Source organism: Armigeres subalbatus, chromosome 2 (genome assembly GCF_024139115.2).
Source record: "Armigeres subalbatus isolate Guangzhou_Male chromosome 2, GZ_Asu_2, whole genome shotgun sequence".
NCBI classification, from domain to species: domain Eukaryota; kingdom Metazoa; phylum Arthropoda; class Insecta; order Diptera; family Culicidae; genus Armigeres; species Armigeres subalbatus.
Window position 1 is genome coordinate 213,584,275 of NC_085140.1, and position 14,736 is coordinate 213,599,010.

A 14,736-nucleotide genomic window follows, 5' to 3' on the forward strand; every position below is an offset into this window, starting at 1 on the left:
CTTGTTGCGAGAAAATCGGTTAAGGATTTCTATACGAAAAGTTGTCTAATGTTTTTTAAAGCTTTTGTGCACACACATACACACACACATACACACATACATACACACGGACAGACAGACATGTGCTCAGCTCGTCGAGCTGAGTCGATTGGTATATAATACTATGGGTCTCAGAGGCTTCTATAAAAAGTTCGTTTTCGGAGTGAAATGATAGCCTTTCGGTACAACTTAGTTGTACGAGAAAGGCAAAACACTTTAAGGAATTCCTATATAAAGGAATTCTTATAAAATCTTCACGGCAAAGGCCAGTGCATCAATTTCGACAGAATCCAAATGCTCTTAGGGCACAAAATGCGATGCATAATGTCTTGTGTAGCACTTGCAGGAATCGAGTTTTTGAATTCCAGATGTAACCGAAAATAGTCTGAATATGTACTAAAATAATTTAATACTGGCGACGACCCCTTCCCAGGCCACTACGAGTTGTGGTCTTCGACAGCGGGCTACGCTGAGCTTCAATAATAAGCTACCGTGTACCGCTTAAAGCGTACTTACCTGATATTGATTCGATTTCGATGAAAATTGATTCAGCATCAAGCAAAATTTAAAAAAAAAAGTGAAAATCTTTGAAAAGTTTTTTTTTTCTTAAACTATATTGTCCCATTTATGTCAATTTACCCCAATTACCACGATGGAAGCAGATCAATGAACCTACATACAAAAATAACATCATATATGTCTGAATCTCACGTCCACTAACTTTAGTTTGAAAGACATCCAAATATTATTATACAACTGTAACCGATCATCTTTCAATGGGCCTGAGTAACAATGCAGTCAGTGCTCAATGAATGGTCACGTGCATGGTTTTTTTTTCGATATCAACATCAAACAGCGTTGTACCAGCAAAAATGTGCCAACGTGCTTTTACAGAACTTTCTTCGTGCACTCGTGGTTACGTAAGATAACCGAAATCACGGAATGCATCATCAACCAGTCGGATGCTACACTCGAATAACGTTAACCGTGATAGTAATCGATCAGAAGTGAAGTGGGACAGACAGTACAGTGGCGAAAAAGTTTCCTTGAAGGCAGTGTGCAGCTATTTTACAATGTTCCTGCGAGCTTTGATATTCATATCGTTGATAAGATGTGTTCTACTGGAGGATGCGAATAATTACGTGAATTTGTTCAGGACTCAGGTATAACTGTAGTGTTTAATAATCGTCGATGTGATATTTTGAATCATGGGGCCGCTTACCATAATTGGGCGTAGCGCATGACTGCCAAGGAGTGGGGGAGTGCTGTACACAGCCACATAGAAAACAAATGATTGCATCTGATTGTTTTCGCTAATTATTCAAACATCTTTCACTTACTCGTTGAATGAATTTGAGTGATTTCGTTCAATCTACTATTACAGTCTGCACTTGATAACTAATGTGAGATTGTAATTAAGCACTCGCCTAAAATGTAGTGAGTGATTTTCTATAATGTGCCTTTAATTATCCAATAATCAGTGATTTTCCTATGATTTTATAGCTGACGTAGAAGTCATTGCACATTCGTATGTATTGTGGATGATTAAAGGCACTTTATAGAAAATCACTCACTACATTTTAGGCGAATGCTGGTAGTCTGGTAATTCCTTTAAGCTTAGATCACTTGATAATGCTGTAAGAATTCAAATTAACTATGGATACTGATCGTGTAAGGTTTTACAGAAAAATAGTTGCTCATTACACTCTGCATAATGCATTCAGAGCATTTTTGCAAAGCATTAGAGAAATGCAAGCAAAAATTGACAGACAAATATAACAAACTTCTTGCATGCTGATTATTAGAAGGCAGTGCATGGTAATTAGAAGGCACACATTGTCCTTGGACGAATTTCTATACTTTGTCTGTCCGTCTATACTTGGTTTAATGTTCTGAAGTTACCTTTATATCATTTTTTACAGAAAAAAAAGCTATAGAATACTTAGGTAATTATTGCTGGTGATATTTTTATGAGTTTGCTTCTGATCCTTCCAAAATAATGGGTTTTTAATCCAAACAATGAAAAAAAATTATTAAATATTTCAGACCACACAAACACAAACTGTTATCAAAAGAATCCAATTTATTTTTGGAATTACAATTTTTTTGGAAATACCTTTCCAAATTTCCTCGGAAATTCCTTAAGAAAATCCTTCGGAATTTCTTATACGGGTCCCTTCAAGAAGTCCTTTACATATTCTTCTAGGAATTTCTTCAGAAACTCATTTAGAAATTCCTTCGGAAAATTCTTTAGTTATGATTTTATAAGATCCATTGGATTTTTTTAATTCCTACGGAATGCCTGTCAGAAATTGTTACAGGAAAACTTTCCGAAATTCTTAAGGGGGATTCTTTTTATGAATTTCTGTGTAAACTGCCTTAGGATTTCCTGCGGAAATTGAATTGGGAACTCTCATTTTTTTTAAGGAATTGAATCAGCAAATATTTCACGATATTCTTAAACAAATGCTTCCAGTAATTCCTCATAAATACCTTCCGAATCTTTAGAAAGAAATTCTTGGCATTCCTTTGAAACCTTCAGAATACATTCAGAAATTCTTTTAGGATTCTTTCGGTAATTAATTCAAGAGCTCCTTTAAAAATTTCATCTGGAAATTCTTTTGATATTACCGCCCATCCGAAATTTCTTTTAAGATTTCCTATTTCATTCTTTAATAAATTTCCAGAAAAAAAAATCCAACTAAATATCCGAAATAATTCCAGCAGGAATTTCATATGATTTTACTAAAGGAAAAGGAAGTTCCGATGGAATTTCTGGATGAATTTACGAAGGCCTTTCCAGAGGATTTTCCGAAGGAATCCTTGTAGGAATGTCAAAGAAATAAAGGCGTAATATTTTAAATTATCTCTGGAGGGAATTCCTGAAGTGGAAAGAATTTCTAAAGGATTTTCAGCAGAAATTTTCGAAGAAATTCCTGGAGAAATTTAAGAATGAATTATTGGAAAAATTTCCAAATCCTGAAAGATTTTCGGATAGATTTTGTAAAGGAATTACTAAAGGTATTTCCAAAGGAATTCTTATAGGAATTTACGATGGAGTTTCCAATGAAATTACCGGAGAAATATCTTTTTGAATTTCTAAAGAAATTCAAAGATCCCTCTGAAAAAAATTTGGAAAATAGTTCCAAGAAATCCCTCGGAAGTTTTTCCAGAATTAAAAAAAAATGTAGGAAAATAATATTTTTAGAACAATTTTGGCATGTATAATTATTTGACATAAGACGAGTTTGTACTATCCCATTTAATTCCACCACTTTATTGTAGCTTTGTCCGATAAGTATTTCAACTTCAACAGTAAGACTGTCTTCCGTGTCTCGTACTTGACTCGACTCCAGTCATGAAATTAAATGGGATATTAAAACTCGTCTTATGACAAGTGAAGACATTCCACTAAAAGCCCAAAATAATTTTCTTATTAAATATAATCAAATTTTAGTAAAATATTCCATTTAGTGGGTCACGTGCCCCATCGCACCCCAGCATAACTCCACCAGTGCTTCAAACTCAGCAGTGAGGCCGTTTTTAAAATCTCGTACTTGACTTAACTTAGTCATGTATGGGAGTCTGAAGCCGGCCTTACTGTTGAGGTCATGACGTTGTCGTAGGGCCTTGATCGCCCATGCCTGATTTTTTCCTAATTTCAAGAAATTTTGCTGGAGACAGTGTTCACTTTTATCCATCCTGGGGTCATATATGACCCCGTGAGCCTGACAGGCCTAAGACAAACGAAGACGATACAGACGATCAGACAATCAGGCCCGATAATTTATTTTCACTTCGCGGAAGTAGGTTGGAAGTAGGAAGTAGGTTTTTTAAGGCGCACGGCAAAGAAGGAGCGACGAGAACGATCAATTTTGTATCTAGCTCGACACTAGAAAATAGCGTTTTCACACTTGCAAACAAGGATTCAGCAAATATGTATTTAAATTGAAATCAAATATAGGATTGGGACGAGACAAATAAGACAAATAAGACAAATAAGACGAATGAGACGAATAAGACAAATAAGACAAATACAAACAAATACGAAAAATAAGACCAATTAAATATTCCTCCAAGAATTCTTTCGGACATTCCTCCAGGAATTCCTCCGGATATTCCTCCAGAAGTTGCTTCAAATATTGCTTCAGGAATTCTTCCGAATATTCCTCCAGGAATTCTTCCGAATATTCCTCCAGGAATTCATCCGAATATTCCTCCAGGAATTCTTCCGGATATTCCTCCAGAAATGTCTCCTGATATTTCTCCAGATATTCGTCTAAATATTCTTCCAGGAATTCGTCCGCATATTCCACAAGAAATTCATCCGGATATTACTTCAGGAATCCCGCCAGATATTCCTCCAGGAATTCCTCTGGATATTCCTCCAAGAATTCGTCCAGAAATTCCTCCAGTATTTTCTCTTAATATTCCTCCAGGAATTCCTCCGGATATTCCTCAAGGAATTTGTCCAGATATTACTCCAGGAATTTCTCTGGATATTCCTCCAGAAGTTGCTTCAAATATTCCTCCAGGAGTTCAGCCTGATATTCAACCAGGAATTCTTCCGGATATTCCACCACAAATTCAACCGGATATTCATACAGATATTCCTCTAGGTATTCCTCCAGGGATTCATCCAGATATTCCTTCAGGAATTCCTTCGGATATTCCTCCAGGAGTTTGTCCAGATATTAATCCAGGAATTCCTCCGAATATTTCTCCAAGAATTCTTCCAGGAGTTCCTCCGTATATTCCTCCGAATTTTTTTTCCACTAATTCGTCAGGAATTTCTCCAGGAAGTTGTGCAGAAATTCCTCCGGGAATTTCTCTTGATACCTCTCCAGTAATTCCTCCAGAAATCCTTTGGATATTCCTACAGGAATTACTCTGGACAATCCCCCAGGAATGCTCCGGATATTACACCAGGAATTCCTTCGGATATTCTCCTTAGCCGTGCGGTAAGACGCGCGGCTACAAAGCAAGACCATGCTGAGGGTGGCTGGGTTCGATTCCCGGTGCCGGTCTAGGCAATTTTCGGATTGGAAATTGGCTCGACTTCCCTGGGCATAAAAGTATCATCGTGTTAGCCTCATGATATACAAATGGTAACCTGGCTTAGAAACCTTGCAGTTAATAACTGTGGAAGTGCTTAATGAAAACTAAGCTGCGGGGCGGCTCTGTCCCAGTGTGGGGATGTAATGCCAATAAGAAGAAGAATCCCCCAGAAATGATCCGGATATTACACCAGGAATTCCTTCAGATATTCCATCAGGAATTCGTCCGGGTATTCCTCCAGATATTCCTTCAGGTATTCCTCCAAGGATTCGTCCAAATATTCCTCCAGGAATTCCTCTGGATCATCCTCCGGACTTTCCTCCAGGAATTCGTCTAGATATCCCTCCAAGAATTCATCGGGATATTCCTCCATGAATTCCTTTGGATATTCCTCCAGAAATTTTTCCGGATTTTTCTCCAGGAAATCCCCAGGAAATTACTCCAGAATTTTTCACGGTTTTTCAACAAGAAATTTCTAATGACATTTCTCAAGGAAGTCCTCATGATATTCTTCTAAGAATGCTTCCGGAAGCATTCCCGTAGAAATATCCAAAGGAATTCCTGGGAGGAATATAAGAAGGAATTTTTGAACGAATTTTCGAACGAATTCAAGAAGGAATATCCGGAGAAATATTTGGTGGAGTATTCGGAGGAATATCCGGAGGATATGGATGGAATTTCTGGAAAAAGAAATCCTGAAGCATTTTTGGAGGAATGTCTGGAGAAATGTTCGAAGGAATATATTGAAGAATTCTTAGAGAAATATCCGGAGGAATTCTGGAGGAATATCCGGAACAATTCTTTGACTAATATCCGGAGGAGTTTCTGGAAGAATATCCGGAGGAAATCCAGAAGGAACATCGGGAAGAATTCCTGGAGGAATATCTGAAAGAATATCTGGAGATTTTTTTGGAGGAATATTTGGAGGAATTTCTGGAGGAATATCTGGACGAATTACTAGTGGAGTATCTAGTAGAACTAGTGGAATTCCTGGAGGAATATCCAGGAGAATTTCTGTGAGAAAATCAGGAGAAACTCCTAGAGGAATATCCGAAGGAAGTCTTGGATGAATACCTAAACGAATACCTGTTGGAATATCCAGAGTAATTTCAGGAGACATAACCCAGCCGGAAGAATTCTTGGACGGATATACGGAGAAATTTCTGGAGGAATATCTAGGGACATTCTAGAGGAATTTCCGGAGGAGAAATTGAGGATTTCCAGGAGGAACATCTGGAAGAATTCCTGGAGGAATATCCGAAGTTATTACTATAGAGGAAAATCCGAAAGAATTTCTGGGAGAATATTAGATGCAACTCCTGAAGGAATATCCGAAAGAATATCTGGAGGAATATCTGGACGAATTTCTGAGGAATTTCCGGAATAATTCATAGAGGAATACCTGGAGGAATATTCCGAAAGTATGTCGTCTATATATGTATTGTCTTATTTGTCTTATTTGTCTTATTTGTCTTATTTGTCTTATTTGTCTTATTTGTCTTATTTGTCTTATTTGTCTTATTTGTCTTATTTGTCTTATTTGTCTTATTTGTCTTATTTGTCTTATTTGTCTTATTTGTCTTATTTGTCTTATTTGTCTTATTTGTCTTATTTTTTTTATTTGTCTTATTTGTCTTATTTGTCTTATTTGTCTTATTTGTCTAATTTGTCTTATTTGTCTTATTCGTCTTATTTGTCTTATTTGTATTATTTGTCTTATTTGTCTTATTTGTCTTATTTGTCTTATTTTTTTTTATTTGTCTTATTTGTCTTATTTGTCTTATTTGTCTTATTTGTCTTATTTGTCTTATTTGTCTTATTTGTCTTATTTGTCTTATTTGTCTTATTTGTCTTATTTGTCTTATTTGTCTTATTTGTCTTATTTGTCTTATTTGTCTTATTTGTCTTATTTGTCTTATTTGTCTTATTTGTCTTATTTGTCTTATTTGTCTTATTTGTCTTATTTGTCTTATTTGTCTTATTTGTCTTATTTGTCTTATTTGTCTTTATTTGTCTTATTTGTCTTATTTGTCTTTATTTGTCTTATTTGTCTTATTTGTCTTATTTGTCTTATTTGTCTTATTTGTCTTATTTGTCTTGTTTGTCTTATTTGTCTTATTTGTCTTATTTGTCTTATTTGTCTTATTTGTCTTATTTGTCTTATTTGTCTTATTTGTCTTATTTGTCTTATTTGTCTTATTTGTCTTATTTGTCTTATTTGTCTTATTTGTCTTATTTGTCTTATTTGTTTTTTTTTGTCTTATTTGTCTTATTTGTCTTATTATTTGTTTTATTTGTCTTATTTGTCTTATTTGTCTTATTTGTCTTATTTGTCTTATTTGTCTTATTTGTCTTATTTGTCTTATTTGTCTTATTTGTCTTATTTGTCTCATTTGTCTTATTTGTCTTATTTGTCTTATTTGTCTTATTTGTCTTATTTGTCTTATTTGTCTTACAGTCCCTTCCCGATTTTGGCAACACGACCGGATTTTAACGTTGCCAAAATGGGGATGTTGCCAAAAACGGGAAAAAAAATTTCATACAAAATTTCAATTTTTTTTTTGTTTGTTTGATTTAAGCTAAATACTTAGAATATGCACTACAAAGTATGTGGAGTGTGTTTAAGAGATGCACGTGCATCATAATTGACATTTTTGCGATATTATGCATAACTCGGAGATTGTAGTTTACACAAAATTGAAACAATCTCTAATTTCAATTTCATATTTCGTCAATTTTATAATACAAATTGAATAATAAATAATATTGGAAATTAACAATTGCGTCGGCCACGTCCTTACAAAAATTTTCGCTGACATTATGGAAAAAATGAGCGCAAGGCATAACACATTCCATTGTTTAAGAAAATGGTTACAGAAATCTGCATTCTGCACATTGGTCAAGCGTATCCAATATAGATGAGAGAATCCTACATCAGACTGAAGAGGGAAGTAAAGCAGATCGGACTAGTCATTAACACGTTGATGACGAAGTAGGCTGCAGAGATGACAACGGCCATTCACCACAAGCTTGTAACAATAGCGACAAAAGAATTCGCATACTTGGGCTCACTTGCCCTCCACTTCTGATACTGCACAAACAGAACACTCGAGAGCAGCCATTGGAAGTGTGAGTGAGCATTGACTATTGTAATCGTAGCATCCATAGCCAATGAGTGAACTCCCTCACTCAGATGGATGCCAATCAACGAGTAGGAGCGATCGTTGCTGTGATAAACAATGAGCAACACCGTCTAACAAGCCAAGCCATGTAACAATGTAAGCTACGATTTTTGTATGCGTATCCCGCTTGCTCTATTACAATCACGCCAAGCAATCAAACCACATCATGCGTTCTGCTTTATTCGCTCTTCATTCAAGGTGATAAGATAGTCGAGAGAAAGTATCAACGCCTCCCATTCAGTGTGCTAGAGTTCTAGACTCTTAAAGGTCTTCATCTTTCGAATGCTTGAATGTCTTCTTCTAATAGCGCACCGTATCGACGCTCATTGTTGTGTTAGCAAGTGATTCGCTTCACTCAATAGGCTCCCATAGGGCACTGCACGGACTGCTTTGTCTCTTTTTCGCTGCAAAGAAATCTGAAAACAACAAGGCCAGTAAACGTCAAATTTCATGAAGAACGAAAGAGAAAGAGATTCTTCCGTGCAGTGCCCTATTGGTGAACGTTGAAGATAATTAAGGACAAGCAACATAGAATCCAAATTTAAAAGTACTCGCGTTTTCAAGGGCACACCACTTAATACGGAAGCAACGCACAACTGTCATTTTCATTATTTCAGCTTTGCTGCGACTTTTGTGCGTTGTCCTTAAACGGTGAATCATCGAACGTCCAATTTCAAAGATCTTAGGAAGCTCATAACTTGCCCCGCGGCAGAGCATCAAGTTGGCTTAGATTAGCCCGATTTTTTCTCGTGTTCTGACTTTTTTCAATGCCTGCTTGAGAACCTTACGGTTATATGTTACCAAACTCTTACCATTACTGTTGAACTGTTGTAAACATGCTGGAATCAAAAGGCTCTTTATGCAAATGACACATCAGGAAACTGGAAAAGCCAACAGAGTTCTGATATTAATCGCTAGACAATTTTGCGTCAATTTTAAACAATAAGACTCTTTGAAATAAAATTGTTGCTTATTATCTATACGGGAATGCAGCAGAAATACGGGTAAAATGATAAAATGACAGTTTCTCGGCTGATATTGGAAAAGAGGCGCATAATGAGCAAAACGACTTGATGGCTATATAGCGTATTTAGAAATTCGAATGTGCTAATCACTAGCAATTAAACCTACTGGGGTATGCTTGCTCCTGGATCACTCATGCAGTATCGGTTGCATTGTGATGTAAACAGCGGGCTTTGCTTAATAGGTGTTGTACTATGTACAACGGTGTGAGTCAGCTTGTCGACGACAAAATCAGTGAGAATGCCAAAAAATACGACATTCTACGGTGGGCTGGTTATATTAGGGTAGTGTGAATAGGGACGTGGAAAACTTGAATAAAAAGAGCAGAAAAGTTTCAATAGAAATTGTTTGCAATGAGCGGTGATACAAGTGGTGATTCATTATCTCAGTGAAAGTGCCCACTATTCGTACAGAGCCCATAATACGCATATAAACCTTAATGATATTCACTTTTGGTTTTGTTTATCCTATTACATATTAATAAAAAGGTTTTAGCTCTAAAAAGTATTTAAAAAAATATTTTCGAGGTTGTTGCCAAAATCGGGAAGAAAATGTTGCCAAAAACGGGTGTTGCCAAAATCGGGGGTAGACAAAAACGGGTGTTGCCAAAATCGGGATGGGACTGTATTTGTCTCATTTGTCTTATTTGTCTTATTTGTCTTATTTGTCTCATTTGTCTTATTTGTCTTATTTGTCTTATTTGTCTTATTTGTCTTATTTGTCTTAATTGTCTTATTTGTCTTATTTGTCTTGATTTTCTTATTTTTCTTATTTTCTTATTTGTCTTATTTGTCTTATTTGTCTTATTTGTCTTATTTGTCTTATTTGTCTTATTTGTCTTATTTGTCTTATTTGTCTTATTTGTCTTATTTGTCTTATTTGTCTTATTTGTCTTATTTGTCTTATTTGTCTTATTTGTCTTATTTGTCTTATTTGTCTTATTTGTCTTATTTGTCTTATTTGTCTTATTTGTCTTATTTGTCTTATTTGTCTTATTTGTCTTATTTGTCTTATTTGTCTTATTTGTCTTATTTGTCTTATTTGTCTTATTTGTCTTATTTGTCTTTATTTGTCTTATTTGTCTTATTTGTCTTATTTGTCTTATTTGTCTTATTTGTCTTATTTGTCTTATTTGTCTTATTTGTCTTATTTGTCTTATTTGTCTTATTTGTCTTATTTGTCTTATTTGTCTTCTTTGTCTTATTTGTCTTATTTGTCTTTATTTGTCTTATTTGTCTTATTTGTCTTATTTGTCTTATTTGTCTTATTTGTCTTATTTGTCTTATTTGTCTTATTTGTCTTATTTGTCTTATTTGTCTTATTTGTCTTATTTGTCTTATTTGTCTTATTTGTCTTATTTGTCTTATTTGTCTTATTTGTCTCCGTTTTTGGGCGACGCTGCTGTTTTTCTCTAGCCGGTCCTCTGCACAAGTGATGAGTTTCTTCCCCATTGTTGCAAGTCCCTTTTGTTCTCCGTTTACTACAAATCCTCAAGCAATTGTGAACTGAACAATGATGATATAATTTTGGCGACAATGATAACTTCATTATGTCGGGCTAAGTCGTGCGAATTTCTCTCTCAAAGAGAGCCACCACATTCTTTTTTAACGGAAAACCCTTCCCTCAGACCTTAAGGCTCAGTCCGGACATTTGTTGCCTCCACCTGCAGACATGTCCTCGTACGCATTTGCTGGCTGTCGTAGTGAAGCCTACCGCATTGGTCCAACGAAGGACTGATTGATTCGTGTGGCCCTGTGGAGCTCTTGCTTCCTCCGAAAAAAAAACTAATCATAACTTGAAAAGAGCGCCCTGTGAGGAATTTCCTGACACAAGCAAGGAGGTTGACGGAAAATACTCACTCTTTGAACTGTTAGAGGACGAAGAGGGTTCAAGTCCTGTTCAAGGAACTGAAGATATCCAAGGAAACTAGATCCACGTTTTTTTTGTCCATCAGTCGCCGCATCACTAACCTCTCCTCGACCTTGGAGGCAAAGGAGGTTAGTGATCTGCGCGTTTGTATCTCCAATGACAATCTTTACATTGTGTGTTGGGTTTACACTCTCCATCGATAAAGATGCTGATCAGGATGAAGCTAAAAAAATATCCTCTTATTCTCAACACCGATGTGCTTCAGTAAAGGTGTGGGCCAAAGTCCTCTAAGTCTGTATTAGTCGAAAAAATAATGTAAACATCGCCACCCACAGTGGGCGGGCGGAGTGAAACGTCACGTTTGTTATAAAAATTATACTGAGTATGCCAGACGTGACGTCACATTTGGTCGCCTTCGGCCTTCTTCGGCAACCCAGCTGAGATTTTCTCTCTCAAAAGAACGAATTTTTGTTGAACAAATACTACTTTAGGGTTTGGGCCACACCTGTAGTAAAGCACATCGTCTCAACACCCAAATGCGGATGTAGGGTAAATGATGTATTTTGGACATTTGAATATATTTTGGACTTTTGGCTATATTTTGCGTGTTTTTCTACTTAGCTTTTGTTAAATAAATAGGAATCATGTGTCTGTTTTGCCTCGTTCATTATCACATTTCGAACCATATTTATGTAACAAAATAAACAAAATACAGCCAAAAGTCCAAAATATATTCAGATGTCCAAAATACCATCGTTACCCTATATCAGCTTCCACTGGAAAACTCGCTAAATCTGCTTCTCGATCACCACGAAGCCAACTCCACGTTTACTGAGCACTGTTGCCGCCACTATAATAGATGTGGTAACTGAATGAATTGTTTGTGATTTTGAGCCACCGTATTTCTTGGATTGTTGCCTAGATCACGTTAACCTTCTGCAGCTCATGAGTCAGGAGCCCAACACGTGCAGGTTCACTTTTCAAGATCCGATTTATAACTGATTTGTAATTGACATGCACGGGATTTGGGTTCCAGTGAATGCGTCGGGCTAAGTATTAATATGCTGTTATTTTCAATTTATCGTGAGATTTTGCTTGAAAAACTACTAAAAACAATGATTTTTCTCAGTAAAATTTACTATCTTGTACCTAAAGTGAAGCAACTGTACCAACTCTCGTAAGAAATCAATGGATAGCACCATTATGGGAACCAAAGTTATGGTTTTATCACCAATAAAGTTTAGTTGGTGGTGCAAGCAATTTTTGATAGTTTTTGATGTTAAATCGCCATAGTCTTGTTTTACTCAGAAAATGGTTCAATGTATCTATTGCTGAAGATATTAAAACTTCACACTGTGCTTAATTATCGATTTTTTAAATTATATTTTCTTTTCTGGATCTACTAATACCTCCACTATTGGTTCCGTTGCCCTAATGCTGCTTCATTCTTTTCAGAGATCTTGTAGTAAATTAGAATACTACGATAGGCTACAACACAAATGTCGGGAATTCCCGGGTGGGGGATATCTTGTAATCGTTGATCATGTAAGTCTAAGATTTCTGAATTTGAGTAAAGAATGACGACCGTTTTTCTTATTTATGAGAAGTCTGCTAAATGTACCGATGGAGATAGCGGCTTACATACCTTCAACAGGAATGACTTTTATTACGTTTGCCACAGGGATGGAGTCATGATTGGAATGTGCCCGAATAACATGGTAAGAATAAGCATACCACATGGTTTAAAATGTAAACTGAAAATCTTTACACAATGCAGAAATTCAACGATACCATAGGGCGATGCATACCACGAGTTGACGAGTCGCGTTATACAATCAGGATTTATGATGAATCGGAGAATTGTGGAATTATGATTCCTGATTGCAACAAGGATGGTAAAATTTACACACATCAACACGTCATGTAGAAAATAATCAGAAAATTATTCCACCATTTACAGGTAAATTTCCAGTTCCTGCAAACTGTTCTTTTTACTACGATTGCCAGAGGAATAATCACAACTACCTACAATATGTTTATAAATGCCCATGTGAAACTATGTACCATCCAGATCTCCATCGCTGTGTTCCGATGACAAATTGTTACGTAAGTCTTGGACTTACAAGTTAATTTGTTATGAAATAATCAACATCATATTTTCAACAGGTAGACCACTATGCCATGTTTGACCGATTCGATGATGAATTCTTCCCGAAGTGCGTCTTGCAAGGTCAATTTCGAACTTCTAGGAATTGCAATCTGTACTATCGATGTGTACCCAACATGGATGGGTCATTCTTTCAAATCAGATATGAGTACAGACAATACAACACTAAAAGTTTGTAATAAGTACTAAACCATTTTTTTCTAGATGCCCAGCAATGATGTTCTACAACATAGAACTGGAACGATGTCAAACAAAATACCTCACCAACTGCGATTACATACCGTGGAGAACAATTGTGAAAAATTATGCTCTAAAGCATGACTTAAGTTGTGACCACTGCGAACCGCTATACACGACTTCAATCAGCACCCTAAATACAACGATATCAACGAACGGCCCATGTACGTGTTCTCCTACTACTGAATGTTTTCGAAGTACCACCGTACCCATGTTTGATACAACAAATGGAACATCTAGCACTCCAGAAGGGACAACAGACCCAACTGACATAACCAGCACATTTTTTCGCACTCGATCAGATACTGAGGATATTAGTCAAACAGAAACTTATACTAACTCCATTAGTACAACTGACTCGGGCGCAACTATCACAGATACTACCCATCCTACAGATGAGATAGAAAACCCTGAAGTAACAAGTAGCGTCGAGAGTAGCACTACTGATCCAGATGAAAGGACAACCAGTGCACAATATTCTACCCACAGCTCGTCCGAAGACTACGACAGCTACGAGATATTCACGTGGGACGACCGGTCATGGCGCCGAACAAAGACACCTCCGGCATTTCCCAGCCAAGCGACTGCCTTCAAGAAAAATGGGACCCTGGACCAACCGGTGCGGTGCGTCAACAACCGCCAGGGAGGGCTGACGTGCGATGGAGTAGAGGGAAACCCGAATGGGTGGATTGAAATACCAGGCTACTCCATACGCTATCAAAGGCGGGTGGGTAACGGTGACAAACCGAACAAACAATTGAACGCCGATGTGAACCTGCGGCTGCGATATCCTCAGATGTACAGGTTTGAAGCGTACCCGAAAAGGCGAAAAGTGGAAGTGATAAATTCATAAGATTGAGAAGTCTCGTGCTAAAATGAAAGCATTGTCAATAAAAAAATGTTCTAGAAATAGGATAACCGATAGTTGGATTGTTTCTATTTTGGTCTTTTTTCTCGTTCAAAAACTTGATGACGACCGATAGCATAAAATAATCGTTTCTGGAGCAGAAATTCGATAACTAGCGGATGCTGCTGCTTGCAAGCCCACGATAAATCCATAAAGCAGCATTAACGTGTTATATTATCAAATCAGTGCAAATCCGAATTATAGCCGCTAATGAAGTTGGATTTTTCTCACAATTCATACGTTAAACCTAACTT

The 14,736-nt window shown here is 36.7% G+C and overlaps 1 protein-coding gene across 1 annotated transcript; it reads left to right on the forward strand.

Annotated features, from left to right (window-relative positions):
- The first annotated feature begins 1,131 nt into the window (after positions 1-1,131).
- Positions 1,132-14,489, forward strand: LOC134215856 (uncharacterized). The gene is made up of 7 exons (XM_062694956.1): positions 1,132-1,202; positions 12,627-12,716; positions 12,779-12,889; positions 12,949-13,066; positions 13,132-13,277; positions 13,338-13,486; positions 13,543-14,489. The coding sequence occupies exons 3-7, from the start codon at positions 12,863-12,865 to the stop codon at positions 14,426-14,428; spliced, it is 1,326 nt and encodes a 441-aa protein (XP_062550940.1). The 5' UTR covers positions 1,132-1,202; positions 12,627-12,716; positions 12,779-12,862; the 3' UTR covers positions 14,429-14,489.
- Positions 14,490-14,736: the final 247 nt, after the last annotated feature.